The sequence below is a fragment of the Ostrinia nubilalis genome, chromosome 5 (assembly GCF_963855985.1).
Source record: "Ostrinia nubilalis chromosome 5, ilOstNubi1.1, whole genome shotgun sequence".
Classification (NCBI taxonomy): Eukaryota; Metazoa; Arthropoda; class Insecta; order Lepidoptera; family Crambidae; genus Ostrinia; species Ostrinia nubilalis.
Window position 1 is genome coordinate 9308246 of NC_087092.1, and position 27724 is coordinate 9335969.

The following is a 27724-nucleotide window of genomic DNA, read 5'->3' on the forward strand; positions in this document are numbered from 1 at the left end:
TTTTCACATTCTATCTTACTTGATATTTCAAGAATTTATATTACTAAGTAGGTAGTTACCTAAATACCTAACTAATAAATTTCTATGGTGTATTCATAGAACTTAGATAAACACAGGCACAGTTATAAGTGTCTGGCATTGTTGACTCCATGCACAAGTCAGAGCAGTGGCGGCGTAGCATAGGTTGGCACCCGGGGCGGCACCCCCCCCCCCCCCCCCCCCCCCCGTCATAATATAAATTATAGCCTAAGGCACCCCAGAATGGCACCCCCCCTGTCATGACATCACGACCGTCCTTGCCATGCAGATGCGTCAGTGAGTACTAATCTGCGCGACTTTGTCACCCCCTGATGCTTGGCACCCGGGGCGGACCGCCCCCACCGCCCCCCCCTTACGCCGCTACTGAGTCAGAGGACTTTGCCGTTATCCATTCAAAGATAATGCATTGTACTAATAGGTAAATTAACTCACGTCTTCAACCATTTCTGTGAGCAGAAGACTGATTATGCGCACACTGATGTAATTTTTAATTTAATAGCGTAATAAATCTGCACATAAATCAATTGTGTTTTATTACAAAATTGATGCGATTATTACACTTCGTGATTGCAGAGAACATAATTTATTTATTAATAAAATATACCTTAACACAACAAAAAGTCCATATATCCGTATTTTTCTTCTGAATGTGTTCCACGTTTCGTTTCCATTAAAATACTATAATATAAGAACGAATAAAACAGTATTTTTTCCTCGCGATTCATGCTTATTGTTATTGCACGACTACTGCATTACGCGACAATCATCAACTTGTTCTGGAGATTTACGAACATGCGCCATTCCTGACAACTAACGTACGACGCATCAAATGATGGCTATTTATAGACTATAAATATTTTAATAAGCTCGTTACTGTTCCAGCCGCGCTGAATCTGCATTCAGAAGCAATAACAGCATCCAGCATTCCAAGTAACAAGTCTCGTTAATAGAAAATACATAAGTTTTCCTCGGTGCCTTGTAGCGGCCCGTCCAACAATGTAAGTAAGTATTCTAGCAAAACATAGGATATCTAATTTTATATCTATGACACACGCTGAAGACACATCAAGACAAACAGCATGCGCTAATGTAATAACACGATACATATATAAGACATGCTTTTTATCTAGCAAATGATCACATAAGCTTAATGACAGCGGTGTGAGCTAAGTGCTGTAGGCATACCGTGTGGCTAACAGCACGATTGCTTTTTAAGTTGACGATGATGATGTCACTAGGCTTGATGACGGAAATGTGCACAAGGTGAAGCAGTGAGTCGGCCACGCTACGAGGCGCTAGGTGGCATATGTTAGCGCTCGCGAGTGGGCGAGGGCCTCGACCGCTATTCCATGGCCTGTCTCTGGCCCAATATCTATGTATTTGAAACAGAAAGACAAACAGCACGCGCAATCTGTTCGCCAATTTGTGCAAACATTTAAGATTTTACTTATTTGTGGATGGAAAAGAATCTGAGTGGGACTAAAAATACCTATTTGATTATTTTTTACTGTTCCAGCTGCCGTTTTTACCTATGGAAGGTGTTAAATATGTAATTTCATGGACGTAACGATAAAAGTACGTCGATCATTAAAGCGCCTATTATAATCTACCTACCCATAATACCAGTAAAATTCCATTCCGTATCCAAAGGACGATCCTAAAGGATAAAGAGCAATAACAACTTAAAATAAGACACAATTATGATACTCTTTTTATTTTAATGAGAAGAGGCGAGCGATGCGAGGTTATTACAATGATATTAGGGGAACCCTGACCGCAACATCAGCCGCACAAATGACAACTGACCAAATAGTCATTAGCTGTAATATTTTTTATTCAGTCAGCTATGCTTTATAATAAACAAAGGCAGACTATTTTTGTAGAGAAGATTTTAATTAAGTATTTAAGGATTTTGGTATCTCTCTATACAATGATCTTAACAATACGATTTAAGATTGCTTGTAGGTAGACAGTAGACACTCAACTAATGATTAAGTAAATTGAGTGGGTTGACTTACCTCTTTGATTTACCGTTACGTTACATAATTATTGCGGCTATTGGTGGACATACTCTACACTTACGTGACAACGTGACATGAGTTTGCAATAAGACCTAATTCGAAAGTAATTCGAATGGCATCAAAGCTTTATGACGTAGGTTCTGCCACATTGCTTACACTAAGGCTTACACCTTACACCGCCTGCAGATGAGGGTAAATCACAGATAAGGATAGATGCAGCATGTGTCAAAATTTGTATGAAGCCGAGCGTGCCACTTTTTAAACGTCATTAGTGTCATTTTAGCGAATTTTAGTGATTGCCGCAACGTAAAAGTAATCGTATCATCGTACTGCATTCGCAAAGTCATCGAATGATATCGTGTGACTCGATTCAAAAATTAATTAATTCCGATAAAACTGATATTTTGTTAAATTTATAGCTAGTCTGACTGTGGATTAAAATAATTATGTAGCGGTAGACGTTATTCTACAATTATACATTATTAATTTGCAAATAATATTTTTGTTGTGCCTAATGTTTATGAAAGTAATGATCGTTATTCCATTATGTTAAATAGTACTACTAGTAATTCATACTTAATTCCATACTTTTAAATATCCTAGTAAGTAAATGACCTACTTTCATAAAATAAAGACTATTCACTCAAGCTTTTTATTTTTAATAAATGTAAAAATGCGTAGTTTTGCCAATACGTTTTTTTTTCATAAAGCTAAGTCAGGTACCTAGTTTTGAAGATATTTCTAAACGACAAAATCTCGAGCGTCGTATACATAGTAGTAATAGTGTATACTGCGATCACTGACCTAACTTCTTGATTTGTATATTTCGACGTTATACAGTGCACTCTGTCTTCCGCGATCACTGATCTAACTTGTTTTATAATTCTTCTTCTGCTACTTTATTCTAATTTATTACATATTTGTTACTCGTTGCTGTTAATTACAATTCTCAATCCGTAAATAATTTCTTCTCTCTACCGTGTTCGTACTACTGTCCTCGTAAAATCATCGTATCCGATTGTTGTAATCGGATTACATGAACATCACTCGACCATGTATGTCCATTTGGACATATCGGAATGGCACGCTTTGACTAGCAACTTGCTGTATCTACTCTAATCCATATCTGTGGGGTAAATAAACGACTTGTACTAACTGTCATCAATCTATAATAATTTTCTCTTGAATGAACTTTAATAAACCCTTCAACATTGCTATAAACATTGATTGCCATTTCACAGAATCCCGATTGCCATCTCATACCTACAGAATGTCTATTGAATATTTTCAGTCATTTATGCTACTTAAACATACTAAAGGCGACCGAGTGCATTAAAAAACTCTGTAAAGTCGCAATTTGTAAGCACTTTATAATTAAACAAACAAGACTTGAGGGACCAGTTTCCTTCAAATGTGGATATCACGGGGGTTCAACGCTCGCGTGCAGCTAGCGCTTCGCTGACGACATCGCGCCCCGACACGCGACTTGTCGTGCCACTCATGCCTATTTACAGGCACAAAACGCCATTAACGAAAGAAGCTGTTTTTTCGGTGACATTCGCAAATGTATAAATTCAGCCCACGAATGAATCCAAAGGAACGCTATTCATAAAGCTAATGGCACGACTGTATCATAAAGGATGATCGCATAATGTCTTGAGGTTCATAACGGTAGCGTTTCTTAACACGTTGAGTGCGAAACCAGGTCTATAGACCTTGTGTACGTCTCGCTTACCGTGCGGCTAAGAAAATTATAGTCTTCCTTGTCGTGCGAAAGGCACAACTTCAATTGGGTCAGGTGTAGGAAAGTGATGAATATATATCTATGATGTATTCTTAAAATAGAATCCAATGATGTATCTACCTTAATACCAGGTTTTTAGACCTGGTACCGCACGGAAGTAATAAAATGTCTTCTCAATGCGAAACCAGGTCGAAGCACCTTGTACCCTGCGCACCTGGTACCGCACCCCACGCTAGCTTCGTGCAGCCAGTGTTGCCTCGCATTCGTAAGAAACGCACATGTCGACATGGCGTCAAGAGAAACAAACAAAATCAAAACTGCAAATTGATTATAATTTAATTTGCTACACGATTTATTGCTAATTTAAATAATGTTTTTCGTGACAAACATTTGAAGTTGTAACTAAATGTTATTAAATAATATGTTTTCTTTAAATATAGCTTATTTAAGTATTTATGCACGTATGTCTTATTTGTAAAATATTTAGACTAAATTATTAAAACATCTTTGTTTGTTACTTTTTTAAATTTTTATTAAAACTTAATTTAAACTATCGATATTTGTATTTCACATCCCTAGAATACCCATCAGACTTCCCTACTTCAGTGCGGCACAGGGTGCATAAGCCTTGTATTTTGAATATAGCTATAATTTTTATACTAAACAAGTTATTCACGAACGCCTTCAGGTGTATGTCAATAAATGCATTATTATTAATATTCAAAGAAAAAAAACACAATATCTATTAACATGAAGCCAAAAATAAAATTAATATATCTCAAATATTACAAGGTCTTTAAGCCTTGTGCCGCCACAATGTAAGTTTTAATACCAGGTTTACTGACCTTGTACCGAAGGAATGGAAAGTATTAGAAAGTTACTGCCGCAGCAAAGGTGTTAAACGGGTAACCCCACGCTCGCTTTAGATATTCCAACAATTTTAGATTAAACTTGGCTTTACTTTAATTATAAATATCACTTAGTGTAACATTTACAGCTAAATGTTTTGCAAATTAAATAAATAAAATAAAAATAAAATACTTCGTCAATTGATGCTCCTATCAATGAAGCCTATCACATCCTTCACGTTACACCACTTAAAAAAATAAAAAATTCTTTTCTAATTTGTAGAGTTCTCACAGCAAGTGAAAATGAAATAAATACATAAAGATGTGTGTGTTCTAATTCCAAGATACGAGTAGCTGTAGATAGTGATCACGATCCTAAGCAAGATGCCCTATCCAACTCGACTAATAGCCATTAAATAAAAATATACGTTGAATATAAAAACAGTTGCATTAACGTCTTTACCTAGAACACTAAAACAAACCTCATTCAATTTTATGCTCCCATAATTGATAGTTTCTCTTAAAGAAATAATGTTTTATAAAACCTAGAACTATAATCTGGAGATATTCATAATTTCATTCCCCTGGGCAAAGCGGGCTTATAAAAATAGATTTGAATGGCTAGCACAACTCATGGCTGCCAGTGAAATTAAATCAACCGATAATAATTATTATTGAATCGGATTCAAGCTCGTTCCCGTTGAACTCTTTTGTATGAGCGCAGTCTCCCGGCGCGCGCGCAGGCTACGCCGCGCCGTAGCCGGCGGCGCGTCTTCAAAATACTTACTTAAATGCCGAATCTTACACACAATGAAGCTTTATAGATACATAAACTGGACCAGACTCTGATTCCATCAGATTGGTGCGTAGACCCTCAGCGAGTAACAATCTATCGGCCTACCATTGCGGCGTTCAGAAAGAAATTGCAGATAATTATCTTGTCCATCACTGAAGCAATCGATGCATTTGATTCTGGCTCGGAATGGTCGGTGAGACAGTGACTTTTATTAACGACGTCGAGCTCTTATTTGTTTTTGTTGTAAAATAAACCATTATCATTGAATGTTTTTTGTCTTACCTAACCCGTAGTTAAGTAGGTAGTGTTATGCCTACTTAGTAGAAATTTTATTTGCCTACTACTAAATTATTTAAAAAACTACACGATAGAAAATGAGCTACGTACAAGGCGCTAATTAGGATTATATCTAGTGTTATCATAAACGTTCGGCTAAACTAGCAGACTAGTCAAGATTTCCGACTTCAAGACCTGGCAACCCTGTTATATCGAACAAAAGATCAAATAATAATAACTTAAAATCATAATCTATCAAGAAAGACCTCACGAGTGTCTACTTTCAGTCATGTGTAGTTTAGGGCAAAATATTATATGGTTAGTCAGCCCATATACGTCGTGTTTAGACAATCGCTGTGCCAAGTTCCGGCTCTTTGCAGAGCTCAGATGACGCAACTCGAACAGGCTCGGTTCTGCCGAATTAGCCGCCCATGTCGTTTCACTTAACATCAGAACCAGTTCAGTAATCAAATCCGCAAGCTTTCCTCTCCTGGTAATCTCTTTGATACCAGAATCAAGTGCGTTGGATCGTTTGAGGCGCACTAATTACAAATTAATACGGAAAGAAATCTAAAAAGAAGTCGGTTAAAAATGGAAATGCAATCCCCCGGCAATCGACAGATCGTCGGTTCAACCTGGTTCAACCACATAAAGCAGCACATAAAGTATTAAAATTAATTAAGATTATTAGATGTAATAACTATTTTAATGTGTTAATGCATATGTGTTAATAGTACCTACTAACAGTTTTATGGACCATTTAAATGAACCGCACCAAGGCAAACTTAATTATATCTTTCAAATACATTCATTATTTACCACCATTTTCTGTTTAATATTTCAAAATTTAGTATATGATCTTCAAGATTGTAAGAGCAAACAAATGATCTCAAATTGTGGCCAGGATCAATTATGTCTGCTGTTTTATTTCTTTTTAATACAAAATTGTCTTCTTATGACCTCAGGCACAACAGAATCTCTTCAAGCTGAGAGCGAGCATGCATACCAGGGCATTCAGGAATCATGGACAATGAAAAGGCCGATGAACTAAGAGGGGCCAAGAAACAAGAATCTCTGCCGTGGAATTCCAATTCATGGTTAATAAAATTTTAATAATATCTTTGTTGGAACACTGTCAATCATCGCTTCATTATAAATGCGTTTGTCTGTTGTTTGTTTTATTTGACTGTTTGAGAACGTGAGGAGTTGTAAAAGGTTTAATTTATATAAAAGTTCATTACATCCAATGTAATGAAGCAAATAATATTTTATTACAAAGGTCATTAAAACACCTCCAAACATAAAATGACATACCGCATACGAGTAAACAACACACGTCATACCTACACCACACTGCTAATGCAAAGGTCAGCTACAGAAATTAATCAGATCATAGAGATTAAAATTAAAAATAAACCCACAATCTTAAAAAAAATACGTTTTTGGCATTCTGATTCTTAAGTATTTCTTTTTTCTAAATTATACATTTAGGCATAATTCTAATTTAATTCCAGAAATTAAGTAGGTAGTACTTACTGCATGCATCAAGCAAAGCTTTAATAGCAAGAAAAGAAATATTTCAGTGCCTGAAATCAAAGTAGCAGTAAGTACTTGTTCAGAAACCCTCGTTCCCTCGTTCTTTAAAACCCCATTTATGTTACACCTTGGGCGTAAATGTAACACTCATATGGGGGGTCCAAGCATGCTATTTGGAGTGGTTCACAAGGTTTTTCACCGTGTTATTATCTCAGTTATCACTTCATTATCAGGTTAAATAGGTGTAGGTTGGTGCGGTAGATTACGTAATGCGGGTCGCGCCCGGCGTGGATGTGCGGTAAAGGTCGCAATACGCAGTGACCGTGGCGGCAGAGGGTACATGCATTTACACCGATGCACTGGTGTTGCAGACCAGTTTGCTCATTTAATGTAGACTTATGTCTAAACTGAATAATACATATTCATTACGCAGACGTTCTCTATGAAATGTCGATTTATTTTTGGGCATGATGTTTTTGTTACATTCAGCATCGCGTCGTGAGATCACATAGCATATATTAATTAAGTAGTCAAGTTAGTCAGGTATTTGGCAACAAGTAGGTAGAAAATTATTTGCTAGTTTCTTAAATATTCGCGTATCTTCTGAAGTTTGACAACAAGTGTTGGAAAGTGTAGTAAGTAGGTAAAGTATGGGTATCAGAAAGTAACCCAAAAATGAAAAGTTAAAGAGAAATAATTCGCTCTCGTGTGTTGTCGTAATGAAACCCCAACTAGTGAAAGTTTCATTAGTGTTACGGGAGTGTTTTGTCTTTGTTAATAACAAGGAAATGAGAAGAGTTGTGAGCTTGTAACTCACAGCATCAACTTCCCTCCTATACAATAGTCATAGTCATAGTCATATATGTTTATTGCATCATGTTGGTACATTTGGATCTTAAATATTAATACAGAGTCCCGAAACATGGCCCTGTAAGGGCATTGCAATAAAACCAACAAGAAAGTGATAGGCTACACAAGCCAGTGGACAAGACCTACGTGTTTTGTGAGAACTTACACGAGTTTTTATTTATAACTTGCCGATAGTTTTTTGTTGTCACGACAATACCAGCATTAAGCATATCTAATACCACGGTCATGTTTCCGAAAGATCACACTTCTGCTGAAGGAAAAAAATCTAATATTTATAAATATCAAGCTAAAAAACATAAGGTTACTTTTCTATAACGACGAACAGTAAATAGGCCTCATAGTTCAAGTACCCGTGCTCTGAAAGGTATCTGGTATCCGTTAGTATATCAGGAACAAAATCTCTAGGTCGATGCGCGCAAATAATTAATCAAAATCATTAAACGAGCCGGTTTCAGTACTATCATTAGCAGTGGGAAGACAAATTTACCACAAGACAGCCGCAAGGGAGTTATTACCGCATTGATTATATGCAAACGTTTGGCCCGTGTCCGCCGGCCGCGCGTCGCCCAGGATATGGCTGCTTCCGCCGCTGCCCCGAGACCACCGCTCTAACGGTCACAACCTCTGGTATCCAACTAATACTCCAGGAAGAATAAATCCAATACTAGAACGGGATGCGTCTATTCCATTCCGTTTTCAATTCGCCTCGGCTACGCGTCGCGTTTGTCTCGTGAGAACATAGAGGTTTTGTGTCAACGGTAAACACCAATCGCATTAAGCTTGTACCTTGACCAAGCTATGCTATCGGGTTACTAACCGAAAGGAGACTACTCCTGAGAGTACTGATGCAACGAATACGAATTTGCCGAATATATTCGTATTCGGTGAAATAATAATTACGAATACCTACTTTTTTTAAATTTTGTCACGCACGTGTGCGTCTCCAAACACTATGGCCACAACGACACGAAAGGAAAACCCCGGTCAGTATGTAACAAAGTAAAGTAGTAGGTAAGTAAGTTCTCTTCCGGAATTTAACTGTCAATAGCAGCTCGATTGTGCAAGTATTATTTTGTTTTGTGATTAGTTACAAAGTAAAGTGATACAATAACAAAAAATATTCCATTTGTAGATTTTTATTATTAAAACAATAACCATAATAGAAAGAGTTAAAGGACAATGTTCGTTCTCCATACATTGTTCGCCTAAGAACCAACAATTTTGACATATTACTACCCGAAAGCGAAATAATACGATTCTGTGTGTAAGAACAATGATTCCTGATGGACACTTGCCATAAAATTAATGATTAAGAATATTAAATCACAGCGATTTTATAATATGTCGTTTATGACAACATGGCGTCTAATGTATTGTGTGAATGTATGAACACCGATTCGCGAAAAATGTTTTGTATTGTCGTCACGCCGAGTCGCAGCCAAATAGTATAAAATAATAGAACAAGTTTTAGAAATACAACTCGGCATTCCACTTTTATAATATGCCCACATATTGCACGTAAATAAACAACATGAATCGTAGGTTGTTTCCACCCTTGTCATCTGACACATGAAATAAACTCCTATTGTATTATAGATATCGAAGCCGAATCGTATATAATAATAGAATGGGTTTTGGAGATCACTCGGGGTTCCACTTTTATAAAATACCTACATATTACATAAAAATATCACGAATCATGAGTTTTCTTTTCACCATTTACATCTGACACGAGATAACAAACTCCTATCTCCATGACTACCATCGTAGTCTATGCCAAAGACTACAATATTTTAAGCAAGAAGTTTCAAACCTTAGCGGCTACGGTAACCCCTGGGCCACATACATCATGATAACATTCGGTCGACACCGGAACGAAGTCTTGCGATTATGCAAAAAAGCATCGTATTCTAGTGCGGCTATATCACGTTCAACCGGGGTTTTAATTCGACTAAAGTCCTGACTAAAGACTGGAAGAAAATACGCCGCATTGTATGAGCACTTCGTGTTCGTTAAAGCGGCTTCAGATCTAGAGCCCACATAGTTTTCTTTCCAATAATATCCGCAAGTAGCGCTGCATGATCTTTACAACAAAAACGGCAATATTTATTAAGGTGCCAAAATTATATGATTACTTTGGCACGGTATTATATACGTTCGAAGATTTGTCATTTTCATTCATTTCATCATCATCATCATCATTTCAGCCACAGGACGTCCACTGCTGGACAAAGGCCTCCCCCAAGGATTTCCACGAAGACCGATCCTGCACCGCTCGCATACAGGCACCTCCCGCGACCTTCACCAGATCGTCGGTCCACCTAGTGGGAGGCCTGCCCACGCTACGTCTTTCGGCTCGTGGTCGCCACTCAAGAACTTTCCTGCCCCAGCGGCCATCAGCTCTACGAGCTATGTGCCCCGCCCCGTCTATGTCTGTATGCGCTACGATTACAGGGTATCATTTTGCATAGTCGCAAGATTTCACTCCGCTGCTGTCAAATCAATGTCGCATAATGTTATCGCAATGTGTGTGGCCCTTGGCCAAATCACAGAAGCCTATGCGAAGAAAGAGCACTTGAATGACAATAAAAATCAGGGTTACCATTTTATAAGATCTCCTCACTATTGAGGGTAACAAAGTAACATTAATAATCTAGCCATTAATTACATTTATTACCTATACGAGAAAGTAAAGCAACATGCGGTTTTATTTTAATTTGTAAAATATTTGTTCCAAGTTTAGTTTTACAACAGTATTGCTGTTTCAGCTGTCACTGTGAAGCTTTGGGAAAATAAATAAATAGAAAAAATATTAACATACATATTTATTTAAGTTTTTATGTTCATTATCATAATATGCCAATTTAAGTTACACTGTGTGACAGTCTACTGAAATACAACTACTTTTCTTACAGGACCAATATCAAATTCTCAAAAAAATTCACATCCTCGTGATGGTGATAATTTCTATTGAGAGGTTTTTTTTATATTCGGTCTCTTGGGATAAGTTATTCCATTTGAGCAGTAGAATTAATCCTTTTTATTCGATCACATATAAAAACAATACAAGTGTTGAGGAAAACTTCTTCTTTGGTATGGTATCACTACGGAGTTATAATGTCGGCAACTCTGTATCACTGACTTGTAACTTTCAAACAACATGAATAATAAGGGCACCACATTGGTTTTCTTTCTGAAAAAAGGCTTTCAGTTTTAGTACTAACCCTTTAGCACTATTTCATTGAAATAAAAATACAATAAACGCACAGAAGACTGAAATTGAGTCAACTGACGTGACATTTATAATTTGTTGACATTATGACAGTTTGACAAGACTAGGGATTGAAAAAGTTTTAATTGAAAAAGTAAAATGACAATTTATTAAAACGATTCACAAGGATATAATCGATTAAAAATATTTATAAAATGTTCTGATACTTGCCTGTAGCGATTATCCAATCCTGGTTTCTACTGAAAAACTACCTCGTGGCAAGATTTTAATAAAATAATAAAATCTTTATCTTCTCTTTCACAATCTATAAAAGTTCATTTGGTCTATTATTATACATGTGCTATGAATGAGGGTTTTCGCGATTGTAAAATCCGCGAGATGGCAATACGTAGACGCGAGGTCCAAATGCTGCATGATTGGTGGATATCTGTCAATGTCATGTCAAAAATAACCAATCATGCAGCATTTGGACCTCACGTCTACGTATTGCCATCTGGCGGATTTTTCAATCGCGAAAACCCTCATTGGCATAGATTATAAGAGACTGGCAACTATACTAGGTTGATATCAGGTGATCCGTCTGCTCGTTTGCCTCCTCTCACATAAAAAAAAATATATATGTTTCTCACACTTCAACTGGCATTGGATTCAACATCGGATTCTGACACTTTTACAGTTATGATACCATGAATATCAGTTTATGGTCTTAATTATTTTTATTTTATTTACGACCTTCGACCAGTTGGACACTTTAGATAGCTTCTTGTAATAGCGTCAATATCTTTTTAGCTTTTAACGCAAATCTAGTCTTCAAAGCAGTTTAATCGATTTATTTTATTTTCAAAATCGATATTTTATTGTCTATGATGGCCGCAGGAACATCACTATACATGGACTCCCAGCAATAAAGTACGGTAATGCCTCGTACAGATTTTATCGGCAAAAATTATGGAACTTGATAGGTTTTAGACCATGCCACGCACCAAAACGTCCGGAAGTTGTAATAGTATTATAGAATAAACGTTAAAAGACTTATTTATTTAATTTTTCAATGCTTAAGTGTCCATTAGAATGAAAGGGTGCTTAATGTATTAAAAAAAATAGAAAATAATTATGATGGGTTAATGTTTTTGGGCGGTTTTTTAGGCGGTTTCTGACAATGTCCTTTATGAGTATTTCATGACTATGTAGAGGAGATATTCGTATTCGTAAAAGTACCTAGTATTCGTTGCATCACTACCTGAGAGTTATTATGCCTGTAGATAAAGATATAAAGTTCAACGATTTCAATATCGTTATTGCCTTATAAGTTAAAAATATTTACAAAGCTTTCATAAATCTACTTTAAATAATAAATCGCTTGATGATTATGGCAGGGAACATCAATTAAGTACTAACTACAATTAACATCCGGCAATTTTCAATCGCTGTGAGAGTTTTATTTATTCTTATTAAAAGAGGATTATTCTGGGGAGTTCTACCTGCGAGGAATCGCGTGTTTGTGGTGGTGGAATTGTAAGGAGCGTACATCGCACACGCACGCAGCGGGCGGCGCCGCATCGCGACTCGTGGTGTGTACGCGACTTTAAAACATTATCACTTGGCTTCAATGCGTTCACACAGGCGTTTTTCCGCGATGCGACGCCCTTCTTTCATTTATTTTCCTAAAAAAAATCTCAAATTGCCAACGCTGAAACTATGTATACCTACTTACACCAACAAAGTGAAGGCGATGAACGCTATAGAACGTAACTAATTCATTATCCATTAATTTGTTGGTCTACTCAGGTTTAATTCAAGATTAATAAATCAGTAATAAATCCATGAATATTTACCTTATTACTGAGATCTGGTCAGTTTGCTCAGCTCACATCTATTCCAAGTGGTGTAGGGGTATTAGGTATTTGACAAACTTGTGAAAGTAATTCTGTCGATTTCTGTTGGTCATCGATCGTGTTCTTTAGTAGCCACGTGTCACGTGCAGTGTATCGCAGGTTTTTGCGGCGCCCCGTGTGAACGCGCTGTTGCATCTTCGCATGCCATGCCGATGCCCTCGATATGCAATGTGCGTCCACGATCCCATGTTTAAATTGCTCTCGTCCAAAGTGCATTCGTATTCAAATGAAATGTCATGGCTGGAGTGCATTGCCTTCTCATTCAATTTCTTGTGATCTGTCACTGTACAATTAAGTACATAAGAAAATACGAGTAATCTAATGTACTAACCACTTAAGTATACCCCTGATAATCGGACCGATAATAAAAAAAATGTGATAGACTAAAATATTACATAAGCGTGATAAAAATAATCAAGATTAGGTCACAAATACTCGTAATATTGTACTTAGTTACTTTTTTAGAAAACAATATTCCATTTAACTCTGTCAAGAAAATCACTGTTTCATTGCACATAATGATCACGATCTGCAGCTAGTTATTTGAAGGGCACGACTCTAGATATTATGAACGACCTCTTCTTCTTTTGCCTTTCGGGATATTCACCTGACCCCGATTATTTGTAGTGCGCTATCCCACAAATTGCTCGCCAATGCAGACGATACGGATCGTAGAGCCAGTACTTTAAAAATAATTCTCTTCACAAACCACTAACTAAAGTAAACATCTAGTTTGCCTTCCAATTGACACGATCTACGAACAACAAGCCTAATACGTGACCAATGATATACAAGTAGAAAATCGAGATCGAAAGTTGAATTTAAAGATAGTATTGTGTCGTAAATCGTTGTTTGTACGCTCTTCAAGCCCGCAGGAGCGTGTTCGTGCGCGGCGCAGGCGCATCGTGAGTCCCGCGGAACGCCCGGGTTCAATACCCGCGCCCGTTCCGTCGCGACCATCTACAATGGCGGCCATACCATACTTGACTTGAGCCCGGTAAACCACCGTTTTTGTCATGCTCTATCTATACAATAAAAATACGAAAATTGAATTTTTAACAGGATTCAACCTTTAGAATTAGTATAATTTGAAATCTTGTGATCATTCAATTGATTCAAACCTACTCTACATAGATCATAATGTAAGCTACTACAGGCTGCAAATACCTACTTAATTAAATTAAGGTACGTCTACATACCCTCCTATGACACTACCTAGAAAAACTTATGACTTTAATATGCATCGAATGCATACCTGAAACATCTGGAATTAAAAATTGCTTGATTTAACCATCAGCAGCCGTGAGAACTGGCCGTTTAATAAAGATAAAATCAATATCCACAATGCACCAGAAGACAATAAAATTCTTTACTACTTTGGTGTTGGTGTTTTAATCATGCAATGGAAAAATCTACATCTGCCATACATACTTAATTAAGTATATGTATGGCAGATGTAGATTTTTCCATTGCAGGTATTAATGGCGCGATCAAATTCTTTATCTGCCTAAGTTTACAGCGAATGCAATTCTTGAGGCGGTCTATCCAGCCCATTATTAAAAGATCATGCAAAAAAGTATTACAATGGACTTTCAGAGTGCCTGGTCTACCATAAATAACATTTTATAATTGGGTAGTTGACGCCATTAACAATTAATTTCCAATGCATAACTTCTTTCAGTTTTAACTTTATTTCATTCTTGGAAACCTTACTACGAGTAGCTCTCAATTATATAGGTACTGAACTTTAAGTTATAGTGGTAGGTAAGACCTGTCTTAGACCCAGAGGTTCCGGGATCGATTCCCAGTGGACACTAAAAATTTGGTCGGTTTGATAAGTGGAGGGGTTTACGTCCGCCTGGCTCTACCACCATCTTACCTCAGAAGCCGTAACAACGAGGATTACAGAAGCTTCTACATTGTTGGTAAAAATGGTTGACAATCGAAATACAATCAAAATTATTAAAAAAAGTTTATAAAATTATTCCTACAGTTCAATTTCGTTACAAAGAATCCGGAAGCGAGATGTATTGGAAAACTGTGCCGCAGCTGTGAACTACTACAATAGATAGCGTTTCAGTTTGGCATACATTTGTAAGTTGCACATACTCAATAGGTATATGCTTTCTGTACAACATAATATGGCTTTCGAATACTTTAACTACTCTTTCTACTTTTTCTTTGTGTAGTGGCAAACACGGATGCTAATAAGATACAGGATGTCCATTATAAAATATACCTTACCTATTACCGTAACACACATCGCATATTATTGATTAACTATAAAAACTTCATTGCTGATTTTACGAGCGAGCATCTTTCCTGGAAACGGAGACAATTATTTTCTACTATGTATTTTCTACTATGTTTTCTGACTGAAACGCTGAAGCAAGCAATCGTCGGGAGGGACTGTGGTAGTTGAAGGCTTTGTCCGGATTTTCATTGTTCTTCCCACTGGCGATCGACGGAGCAATGCCTAATTAATCCTTCTAATGCCCCATTTTCTTTTTATTTTATTAAAACACTGAACCGATTTTGATGAAATTTGGCATAGAGATAGTTTGAGTCCCGGGAAAGGACATAGGATAGTTTTTGTCCCGGTTTTTTAAACAGGGACCCGCGCGATAAAGTTATTCTGTGACAGACAAATACCACACGGGCGAAGCCGTGGGCAGAAAGCTAGTTATTAAATAAGTAAACTATTTCATCTTTTTCGTTAGAACTGTCGAGTAGCAATTAATACCTCTATAAGTTAAACCTGTGGTTTGAACCCGCTAAGTACGTTGAGGTCGAGGCACCTACTGTATACTTGAATGTAGATCAGACAAACATGTGTTAGTGTGTGTATCAAAGCCAATAAATTTAGAGTTGTTGGCACAAGTGCATCAGTAAAACTTGTAACGATTTTCAGATAATTTCACAACCTTTGCAACTTTTTTTACGCGCCACAAAACTAGGGACAAACTAAATCAAAATCAAAATTATCTTTATTTGTTTAGACTAATTAAATTAGCCTACTTGCAAATCGTCAAATGCTCTTAAGGAGCCTATACAGGTCTCATTCTTTTTTTGCCCTACCAGCGCTTCGAGAGAAACATTTGGCAACAAACACTTTTGTTTCCAAAACATGCAACATTTCAGTATACCTACTAATTAGAAAAAAAACAGTCAATTAGAATGTAGATTCTAGGTACAAGCGATATGGTATACCAAAATGAGTTAATGTACTTAAATATGGCATTGCAATAATTTTAATGAAAATAAAATTACTTGAATGGAAAATTTGCTTTCTTTCCTACCTATATTTGTACACACTTTATTTTTATAACGCATAAAATCATAATACTTACTACTGCTTAAAAAATCCTTGTTTATTATGATATACCTACATAGCATAATAATGTTGTAAGTAGATAAGCTTTCCATATTTATTACGAGTATTAGATAGTAACAAAACCGAATGACATTAATTTTGGTAAACTGCCTGGTTACTGTACTTTTTAAGTAGGAATCAAAATTTTGTATTATTTATTATAAACCTACTTTATTTAACAACATTTGTAGTACAAAAGGCGAACTTCTTGCCTTAAGGCATTATCTTCCAGACAAGGCATCCTTAATTCATTTTAGTTGTGTTAGAATTAAGCGTCAGAATTTATTTTTGAAACGCCAATATATTTTTAAAATCAACGTTTATAACTGGTATGTAGGTATAATATTATCTCTTAAGGTGATAATGGCGATCGGGTGTGGGATGTCGGGAAATCATACAAATGTACAAAATATCTTGTGGGTAGCAACCTATAAGGTCAGCCTTGCACCCACACGCACCATATAGGATTAGATTTAAAATTGTGTCTTGCGAAGAGTAAAAGGCTAACCGACTATATCTTTACACAATCTAAACAACACTTTACACTTCAGACTACAAGGTTGACAATTCAGTAAATTTTATTCAAATGACTAAGTTATTAATTCTTTAAAACTCGGTTTGCAACATTCACCTTTGCCTAAAGAGGCAAGCGGATTTTAGAACGGCTAGCAGTGGGCGACAGTTAACGTGCATAGAATACTTGCTATATTTGCGATCTCAGTAGAGAAGAGAGCATCAATAGCTGCTTTCTCATTTTTTACCTATTACCTATGTTCTTCTGACCAATAAATAACAATAAAAAATCTGCACCAAAATCGAATTCATATTTTCATTAGGTTAGGGAAAACAAAGAATCATTTTACGTAGGTACTTAAGTAAGGTAGGCATAAAATCTCTACAAAATAAGCCCCCTAAGCCTAAAATGCTTCTTTAAATTATTTAACGATAGGCAGATAGAGCCCGTGTGGATACTACGTCTGGGACATCTCCCACTCCACATTCAAAACCCCTGCGTAAGGTCAGTAAGCAAGGTGGCACTGCTTTTTTTTTTCGTCAGGAAATGCATGAAATTGCATACCCACTGGCCCGGGGGAACCAGTGGGTTATGTGAGGCTCTCCCTGCCTGATGGGCAGGGCCTACTCACTAAAACCTGACGGTGTACTCCCGAAGTCTTTGGGACGGAGCTGCGAGTTATTGTCCGAGCTAGACGGCCTAGACATTCTTTCGCGGCTCCGCCCCAGACTGTGGCTCGCTCTGTTGGTCTGAGCAAGCGACGACTGGCTTCAGGGGAGTAGTACCTCCCCTGTTCTTCGCTAACGGTGCGCGTGAACACATACGCGCGCCGCCGCCACGGAAAGGTGGCACTGCTGGGCTATCCTATGTGGTGCCTAAATGCCCATCTGCCCCTTGACTGACACACTACAACTTTGTGCATTCCACCATAACCGTTGCTGGAGGGCTTCTGCAAGACCATGGAAACTCTTACATCTTACAAAGCTCCATAAAAAAAAATCCTTTTGGGGTTGGGACGCAGACGCTCCTGCCCTCGCCCTGTTTGATGGACACAGGACCTTTATTACCTACTGGTAGATATTATTAGCTAACCAACAAGTATTAGTAATAACAAACAAGTAACTGGATGAAAAAAAGCAAGAGATTGTTTGTGCCGCTGCTTTGGGGAATGGGGATAGGATTTCGTCCAGCATTTAAATTAAGTAGGTAAGTAAATATAAATTAGTCCAAAAGTTATGGATTTTATCCCTTTCAGACCTTACTTAAATAAGCGTGCGCATTGACTTAAAATAAAAATTTGCTTGGCAAAATTTTGTTTTTCGGAACGAAATCGATACACGGCGATCGTGCGTATTATGATACTTTTAATAAAAAATATAGGACCCTCTTGCGGGCAGTTGGTCGCCGGACAGCGATTGTGAAAGATGTCAGAATTTTTAGGCGCGAACTCCCGGAGAGGTACGTATATAAAAAAATAGTATTTTGCTAGTATTGTTGTTAAAATGTTATAAATTATAAAGTAAATATTGTATTCTAATAAAAAAATGAAAAACCATTAAAATAATTTATAGTATTGCTTACTTAAAACTAACTTAAATTTAATGCGCACTATCGTAGCAGTTCGGTTTAAATTCATTTTTAAACGGAAAAAACGGCACGCTCGTACGTATTGTTTTTTTGGATATTTAATTCAAATAGTAGTCATTTTTTAATTTAACTCTTTGATGTAGCAGTTTAATTATCAGAAAACATTATCTTATGCTTATTAGGTGATGAAAATGACTCAGATATTTAAAAAAATCCAAACGAAAGCTACTTTCTGCACCATTTAGATCAAAAGAAGGAAATAGTATGAAATGAAGTTATTTTATGCCAGCAATCCATTGATTTGGCTAGATCTAAGCCTGGAGAGCCATCAGGGAGTACCAGTAGTGCTCAATTCTCCGCAAAAGTAACTTTACCATGTATTACGCCAATTGAAGAGAGAAAAGGGCTAGGATATGGAGGCAAAGGGCATATCTGTAAAATAAATGAAAGATATTGATAGATAATCAAACTATTCGACTGTACAGACTCCAATGAAGTACTTTGGAAACTTCCTTGGCCATAATTTTATAGACTAGGAGCCAAATGCTTCAATAACTACTACTTGAGAAAAACTGGGCGAGCCGTTAATACCTCCGCTGATAAAATGTTTGGTATGCTTTCATACATGGATTTTTTTCTTTCCCCAGTTGTATCTGTTCTGGTGACTAAATATACGATAAGTAGTCATAGGTGACATTCTGAAGACGTTAGGATTCGCAACGTGGCGAAGCCAATTGAATTTTGTTCCCTATGACCATCCCACTTCCCTAGAGGACATACCTTTTGTGGAAAGTACAGCCTTCAAAGTCTTGTAAGCTTGTCAGAAAATGGATAGAGTGTCTAATAGTTACTAAATAGATGAGTAACTTTTATATAATGAGTATATTATGTTACTGACAGATGCAGGTTGTAAGAAATGAATCTTGCTCTGTTTGGCTTTTAACAGCTGGAAGACTGATGCTTGATTTCAGTATTTATTTGGATGCAAGTACAGCTTTTGCTGAGTAAGAGCAGGATGTTGGTGCATTAGTAATTTTGTATACTTAAGCAGTTCCTCCATACAGATTTATATACTTCGACAGGTTTTTCACCAGCGTCAGTCATGTTAATAGAAATTTGACAGCGATTGCCTTTGATTGGCACTAGCACCATTATGATGAATGGTATTTTTCAACAAAAAACGTTAAATTTCATGTCTGACCATAAGATGAAAAGAGGAGAGTCAGAATAATTCGTGTTTGATGACTTGGCTCTCTTAAAATGGAAATACAACACATTTGTTATGATAATCTCTAACTGTTCCACCAGGAGCTCATAACACTTCAAGGGTCATGAGTTGGAATGGTTTTATTCAAGTAAAAGCTGATTATTATTAAATTTTAATAATAATATCCAAAAAAGTGGGTCTTTTCTTATAGATTTCCTCTAATTTATTAATTATGCACGAGCGTGCGTATAGTGCACTTAGTCCTAACCCGCACGATAGTGCAGGTACTTTTCTGAAAAATTGGAAAGTCGAAAAATTTTTATATTATTTTTCTTGTCTTCCTTATGGACCAAATGTTACATAAAATCCGAGAAAACATAAATTTTGTAGAAAAAAATTTTCAGGTCTGAAAGGGTTATACCAAGTACCTATAGTCCTAACTAACTAAGTATAGTACACCCTGTAAATATAAAGGAGTGAAATATTTCTTACTTCTAGCTTGCTTGAATTTAGTTAGAAACTATATCAAGATGCAGTGCACGCTAACCTTAACAATAAGTACTATTATGCTTTATTTGTAGGTATATTGATATGGGAATAATCGTGTTATTTAAGACTTTAAATGTGTGTGGGTGTACGGAGCATTTAACAATTAAATTCACATTTATCTTTTCTTCAAATTCTACACGTATTTTTTTTATATTTGCTGCCTTTTTCTCGGTTCTGCTTTCATTATCTTAACTCTCACAAAATTTTGTTAATATAAAAAAAATCACCACTTTTTTACAGCTTAAACTTTTTTTAAATATTTGATTGATTTTAACGATAGTTAACTTTAAATACACTTTTATAAAAGGTGTATATCAAAAAACAATCGATAATGTTTCACATCCCTACTTTATTTGTAAAGATCTTTCTTGTCATCCTAAAATTGTCTATGCCCTTGTCTTTAGCTAAAATGGCAGGTGATGAAACTGACAGGTTAGTAAATATTGATGAATTGTTAATTTTTCGTTTATTTTCTATTCTACTAAAGTAATTTACCTATTTTTTATTTAATTCTACCATACTCTATTAGAATGAGAAATTCTTTGTTAATAATTATGCATGGTGTGTATGTTGCAGTGATCTGAAACCATCGAGTGTTGCGATTATTAGAGAAGTCTACGACAGTGAAAATGCCCACATCAAGTTTGAAATGGAACTGGAAAGAGCACTTGAGGCCGGCGTGAGAGTAATCGTAATAGAACCTGAACCTCTTGGTGAAGAAACAGCACGCTGGATATATGTTGGAAACCTCTTACATAAAGTTTCTGTTTACAGTGGACTCTGCAGCATTGCGTCAGGTATAATAATATATTGACTTCTATTATCATATAACAGATAGTTTAATGAACTCTAATGTAAACCTACTTTTTAACGAAAGCAAAAGAATTAAGGAAAATTTTATATTTTCTAGGTTTGACCTGGAGTACTTTGGCTTGTGCACCATTTGGTATTGTGTCAGTGTTATGTGCTGGATGCTACACACTGTCATGGCAATGGGACCCTTGCTGCAAATACCAAGAAGAAAAAGATCGTCGGCATCTAGCAACTTTGCCAGTTTTAAGTGACCTCACATCTGCATCACCTGTTGTACTTGTACACACAGATAATAGAAGAAAAATTATACTACATAGTACTGTATCCATAGCTGCAGCTGGTATTTGCTTGTGGAGACTATACAACATATTCAAATAATGAATAGCATAATTAAATATTACAAAAAACCTTATTGTTCTCAAATATCTTTGCTTAGAAGACTACAATTTTATTATTTGTGCTTTACTAAACATTGTTTATGTAGAAAGATACTGTAATACTTGCCTAGTATGCAGAAAATGTAAAAAATGTTATAAAAATATTATTGAATAGTAGAATTAGAACAAGCCTGTACAAAGGATAATTTTCTTTATATTATTATAAGGAGCTTTTAGTTAAGTGTTAGTGTGTTAGTAATATTTGTTCGAAGATTCTGTTATGATAATAATTGTGACTGTAATGAAAATAAAAAAAGTATTTATTTAATATAATTCTTTTATTTATTTTATTCATAAATATATATAACTAAATGAACCATTATAAAACAAAAAAATACCCCAACTACACTACAAGTGATAACTATAATGCTTATATGTAATTTGCCTATTTACTAATAATGGCTGTTTATTTTCATGCAAGCTTATCAACTCCACGGCAACTATTGATGTATTTTTTAAATAATTAATTTATTGCATTGCCACAATATTACACCATATCCAGTCACATTAATCAGTTAACATCTCTAATAAGTATGGTATGGGAAAATTCCACACCCTGATAATAGAAGCAAATAGTTTTATAGACACAAAGACCCAATATACATAATTATTAAAGATAGATCAACAACAAGTTCACATCTTGTGTGTTGAAGAGAGGCAAAGAAAGATTGTCTTATGAAACATCTAAGCACGCTGAAAATTATAAATAACTTGAAATTGACAAAATCGAACTGCCTAAGGCGGGAATCGAACCCACGACCTTTCGCTTGCCGGGCAACTGCTTTTCTATCTGAGCTACTTAAACACTGGATGAATTCATCGAAATTTTCAAGGGTAGGTACTATGCTGTTACGGCCAGTGTTCGTTTCATCAACGTCATGATAAAGTGATACACTAGATGTACTAGAATAAATAATTTAAAGTTTTAAACCCCTCATAGAAAACCTGTTTACGACATAGGTATAAGGCAAACAAATAATTTAAAATTTTCAGTGCTTCGTTTGGAGGTGTTATCCTCCGGCTTCAGTCAAAGTTTAACTGGTTTAACTACATACACACAACCTTACAAATGATTACAAGAACGACCGCATCCTTTTTTCAAATAGCGAGCTAACTTTGTTCAAGAAGACTAACAAGCACAAATTGACACATGCATGTTATGTAACTTAGGGTATAAGATTTGTTTGTCCTATGATTACATGGAATTAAGAGGTCAAAAATTTAAAACGTAATATTTATTCTAATTCAAGGTACATAACACTTTCAACTTCTTTAAATAAGAACTAACAGATACCTACTTTACGAAAATAAACAGAAAGTAAATAATTTAAAAAGACATCATTTAAAACTTCGAAAAAGCAACTATCACAGGTGTGAAAACGATCACGAACTTTCGCTTGCTGAGGAACTGCGAAGTTGACTACAAGTCATCGCCTCCCAAAAGTTCCCAGGGAGTACATAATATGATACTTTACAGACTCAACCATCATATTTTATCTAGAGCAGTCTTTCCCAAAGTGGGCGATAACGCCCCCTTGTGGGCGCTGCAGGCTTAAAGGGGGCGGTAAGAGACCCCGGAAAAAAATCGGGGCATTGTGTAGAGGCTTGAGAGGCGATTTATAATATCATCTACTAGGAGCAGTGTTGCCAGTCGGGTCTAGTCAGAAATTACCAGAAATATAAAAAAAAAGTAACCTTTTTGAATAAAAAGTAACCTTCATACGGGGGGGGGGGGTGCGGAGCGATGATTGTGTAAGGTTGTTCATGGATGGAAAATGAAATGAATACAATTGATAAAAACGTTTCATGGATTTGCGTTTTATTATCGAAAAACATTCGCTAAAACTCATTTTTTTTAACAAATAATAAATCAAATTCAAGTTTAAATGCACTTTATGACATAATTTTTAAATTGTCACTATTAATATTTTTTACTGAATAACCTGTAAAGTTAATTCTACAATTTCTGAAAAATCACCTAAAAGTAACCTTTTCATTAGTGTAACCTAAAAGTAACCACAGCAGTTCAAAAGTAACCTAAAAGGTTACAAAAGTAACCTTCTGGCAACACTGACTAGGAGGACTCTTAGACACCGACTGAGCACTCGACTCTTGACCACAAAAATGTGGGCGCTAAAAAAGAATGTATTCTCAGTGGGCAGTAGACCAAATAAGTTTGGGAACCGCTGATCTAGAGGATATAACTGCCCTTTGGCCCAAGAACGAACTTAAAAAAAAGTACGTAATACATTATCAAACAACAACTCATAAGTATGTCCATAATACAGGGTGGAATTTTTCAATTCCACCTGGAGGGAAAGTACCCTTAATATTGAAGATAGAAAATTTTACTCAAAGAAAACATTCCTTTATTTTTTTAAAGAAAGAGAACTGCATTCAAAGATTTTTGATTTTTTTTCGAAAATTTCCCACCATACCATAATAATATTTTCTGTAAATAATTACAATAATGTCAGATTTCTTGGTTTTCCTTTCATTTAAATTATCAAGTTTGTTTGAGAGATTTCATCATTATACTTAACCCTAACGATCGATGCAATAAAAATACAGGTGTAATTTTAACATTTTTTAGTTGGTTCGATTCCCGGGTGTAGCAAGCTAATTTTTGGAAATCTTTGAATGCAGTTTCAATGAGTAAAAATTCTACTCAAGCGTGACGTATCGCGCTATTTCAACTCGATGTAGCACTGTTATTATTGAATTATGAAAGAAAATAAAAAATATGAGTCTAATATTTTCTAATTATCTGTCTGACGGACAAATAATTGAAATTTGTCCTCTAGCCTATTGCGCGCGCGCTGTTAATACGTTGTATGTCATTTTCATTTTCTTGACGAAAGAAATAAAGTAGGTACACCTAGGTATCGTACAATTTCAGGGGGCCCAGACAAGTAACTTTCGGTTAATATCGAAATCGATTCGAGAGCGCAGTTACCCTTCTTCTAACAAAATTACAACTGTCACGTTTGTAACTTGGTCTAGGCACTTAGCTACCGTTAGTTATCTCTTACACTTATTTACGACAGAAAGAGTTATCACGACTTTCCATCTTGAATAAGTATTGTTTTTTTAATTAATAAATAATGTATAATAATAAATGTCTTTCATATAATTGTATCTGCAGAATAATATTGATCAATGTTGAAGGACATTAAAATTGCATCATCAATCTTATTCTTTGAATGAAACTTCTAAATCTAGTCATTATTAATCAGTCCTCTCGTAAAATATTTGTAAGCCACGCCTACTTTACAGTCAATTTAGTAGGCTCTGCCCTTTTTGCCATCAAATAATGATAAATAGAGGGAGCAAAATGTCTAATGAAAACAGCAAATTTAGGTACAAATTGACTAACAACAAGGTCGTTTTCTTTTTTCACCACTGAATCCAAAATCTTCTCAGCAGTGTACTGTGGAGTAAGCCCACTTGCAGTGGCGGCATCCATAACTGAAAAAAGAGATAATTATGTTATGACATTATGATATCAAATAAAAAAATAGGAAAACAGTTTTCTTAGGTACCTAAACTAGCATGTATCACTGTGACTTATCATCTTATCCTACTAACATCAATTGTGGATTGACAGAACGGATTTTGATGAAACTTTACAGTATTATTGTTTTTTTTACAACAGAATAACTTATGAGTATACAATCTATAACAATATTGAATCAATTGGTCAAATTACAATTTTATTATAAGTGTCAAGTAAGTTAGTTGTTCTATGATAAGCTGAATTTCACTCACTTCATTCAAGGTGTACAAAGAATATGAAGGTTATAGATTTTTTTGCATGTTTAAAATACATCACATCACTAGTACAACTTTGAGCAATGTACATTTATAATTATCATACCTACACATGCTGTTTGTTCAGAATTTTTTATGTTTTTTGTTTGTGATTTCAAATACATAAGATATTAGGCATGTAACAAGTAGGTTAGGTATGACTGATGAACTGAAATTATTAACATATTTTGAATTTAATTTTTTATTTATGTACCTAATGTATTTAGTTTGGATAATATGTTGTAGGTAGTTAAAGCTTATTATTTTCATTTTGTTGTATTTATTCACTCACCATAGTATAAAAATATATTTTTAATGAAAATAATTATGGTTTTCCTGAACCAAAATAACAAATTAATAGTGAATCACAATGTGTGGTTTTATGTACAGATAATTTGGGAATGGTATGATTTCTGTTACCTCCATGTTTTTCCCCACTGGAAGTCAAAGCATTCAATGACACAGCAGTTATAATGTAGCCGGGGCTGACCATTGTAACATTTACGTTATGCTGGTACATTTCGGCACGCAGGGAGTCTCCAAATGCTTGGATGGCATGTTTAGTTGCTGCATATGCTGCTCGGTCAGGAATAGCAATAAGTCCCTGTATTGAACTTATAAAGACGATATGTCCGCTCCTGTTTTCCACCATTTTGGGTAGCACAGCTAAAAAGCATAAAATATAATTAAGTTACATGTAAATCTGATCAGAAAACTGTCTTTAATTATTTAGTGCCATTAAGAAAATGTTACCTTTAGTTAGTGCTACAGATCCAAAATAGTTAACATTCATAATTTGTTGGTACACATCCATTTTTGAATGTAATATGTTTCCACGGTAGGATATTCCTCCATTGTTTATCAAAATATCAACAGTACCACATGCATTGTACACCTTTTTACTGAAGTCCTCAATATGATCAAGATCGCCAAGATCCAGTTCAATGCATACAGGCTCTAGGGTAGGAACAGCCTGGAAAATTGCATTAATTCTATATTAATAAATAAAATTTATCAATATGTTATAAAAAAACAGATATCATTTTTATATTATTTCATTTTTGTAACACAATGAGATATTACTAGAAAGAACTACTTGGCTTATAGCATAGTTTGTTTACATTTCGTAACTTTTATTTGACTGTTTTTTTTTTTGGTTTGGTAATAAAATATAATGTTCAGTTTCATACCAATTTCTTAGACTGCAGGTCGCCCTTAACCCTTTCAAGCTCAGTTTTGCGTCGAGCTGCCAATACTACTTTACTTCCTTGATCATAAAAGGCATGTGCCAATGCCTCTCCTATACCAGAGCTTGCACCAGTAATAACAACCACCTGGAAATAGTTAATATGATTATGCTATTTATGCATACAAATTCTATTATACTCAAGCTATCGATATAAAATATTATTCGCGTTAAGGAGGTATATTTGTGATATTCTAGTGATAATTTCGAATTTAAGTGTTTAACAATCCAAAGTTCAAATATCCATAAGTCCAAGGCTAGTACCACATTACAATGAAAATCCGTCGCGCATCTTAACACCTATAGGTAACGCCAATTCACTGAATTTAATTAATAACAATTACAATCAATTTTCCACATTACTTATGTTAGGTGATGGCAAATTATATTAAATAACTACAGTGTACTACCTATTGCTATGTAATAAGCGTAAGAATTATAATAATACTTTTAATATAATGAATTATGTTAGCGAATTTGCTATAACAACAATTTAATCTTTCGCGAGAAGGAGCGGCGCTGACCTATGGAACATTTAGCGGTCATTTCAAGACACAAACTTACCTTTCCCCTTAACGCTGCACGTCTTCTTTTATCGGCTAATTTAGAAAATAAAGTATAAATGGCCATTCCTACTGATAAAGGTAAGCCTACATATTTAAAATACCAATTAGCTGATTGCCCATCAGCAAAAAGAAACTTCATTTTTGTATTTGTGTAAACAAAAATATATCAAACGTAAGAGCAGTTTTATCTTGTTTATTAAAATTAATACAGGTCTGATTTGTTTGTAGTTTTGTAAAAAAGACTTTAATTCTGCGTTGCTTACTCACAAACGTCCGCACGTCACGCGCTAAAAAACAACTTTTCGCTAAAAAACAGGTTTTCCCGACAATTTATAGGTTATTCGTACGAGCGAGCACAGAACGAC

The 27724-nt window shown here is 35.6% G+C and overlaps 2 protein-coding genes across 2 annotated transcripts; one reads left to right on the top strand and one right to left on the bottom strand.

Annotated features, from left to right (window-relative positions):
* The first annotated feature begins 20833 nt into the window (after positions 1-20833).
* On the top strand, positions 20834-22010 carry LOC135071847 (transmembrane protein 11 homolog, mitochondrial). The gene is made up of 3 exons (XM_063965681.1): positions 20834-20919; positions 21064-21284; positions 21398-22010. Exons 1-3 carry the CDS (start codon positions 20876-20878, stop codon positions 21676-21678), a joined length of 546 nt encoding a protein of 181 aa, XP_063821751.1. The 5' UTR covers positions 20834-20875; the 3' UTR covers positions 21679-22010.
* LOC135071846 (dehydrogenase/reductase SDR family protein 7-like) lies at positions 21997-27724 on the bottom strand. The gene is made up of 5 exons (XM_063965680.1): positions 27358-27724; positions 26738-26881; positions 26301-26520; positions 25968-26213; positions 21997-25205 (listed from the first exon to the last, which is right to left on the bottom strand). The coding sequence occupies exons 1-5, from the start codon at positions 27496-27498 to the stop codon at positions 25003-25005; spliced, it is 954 nt and encodes a 317-aa protein (XP_063821750.1). The 5' UTR covers positions 27499-27724; the 3' UTR covers positions 21997-25002.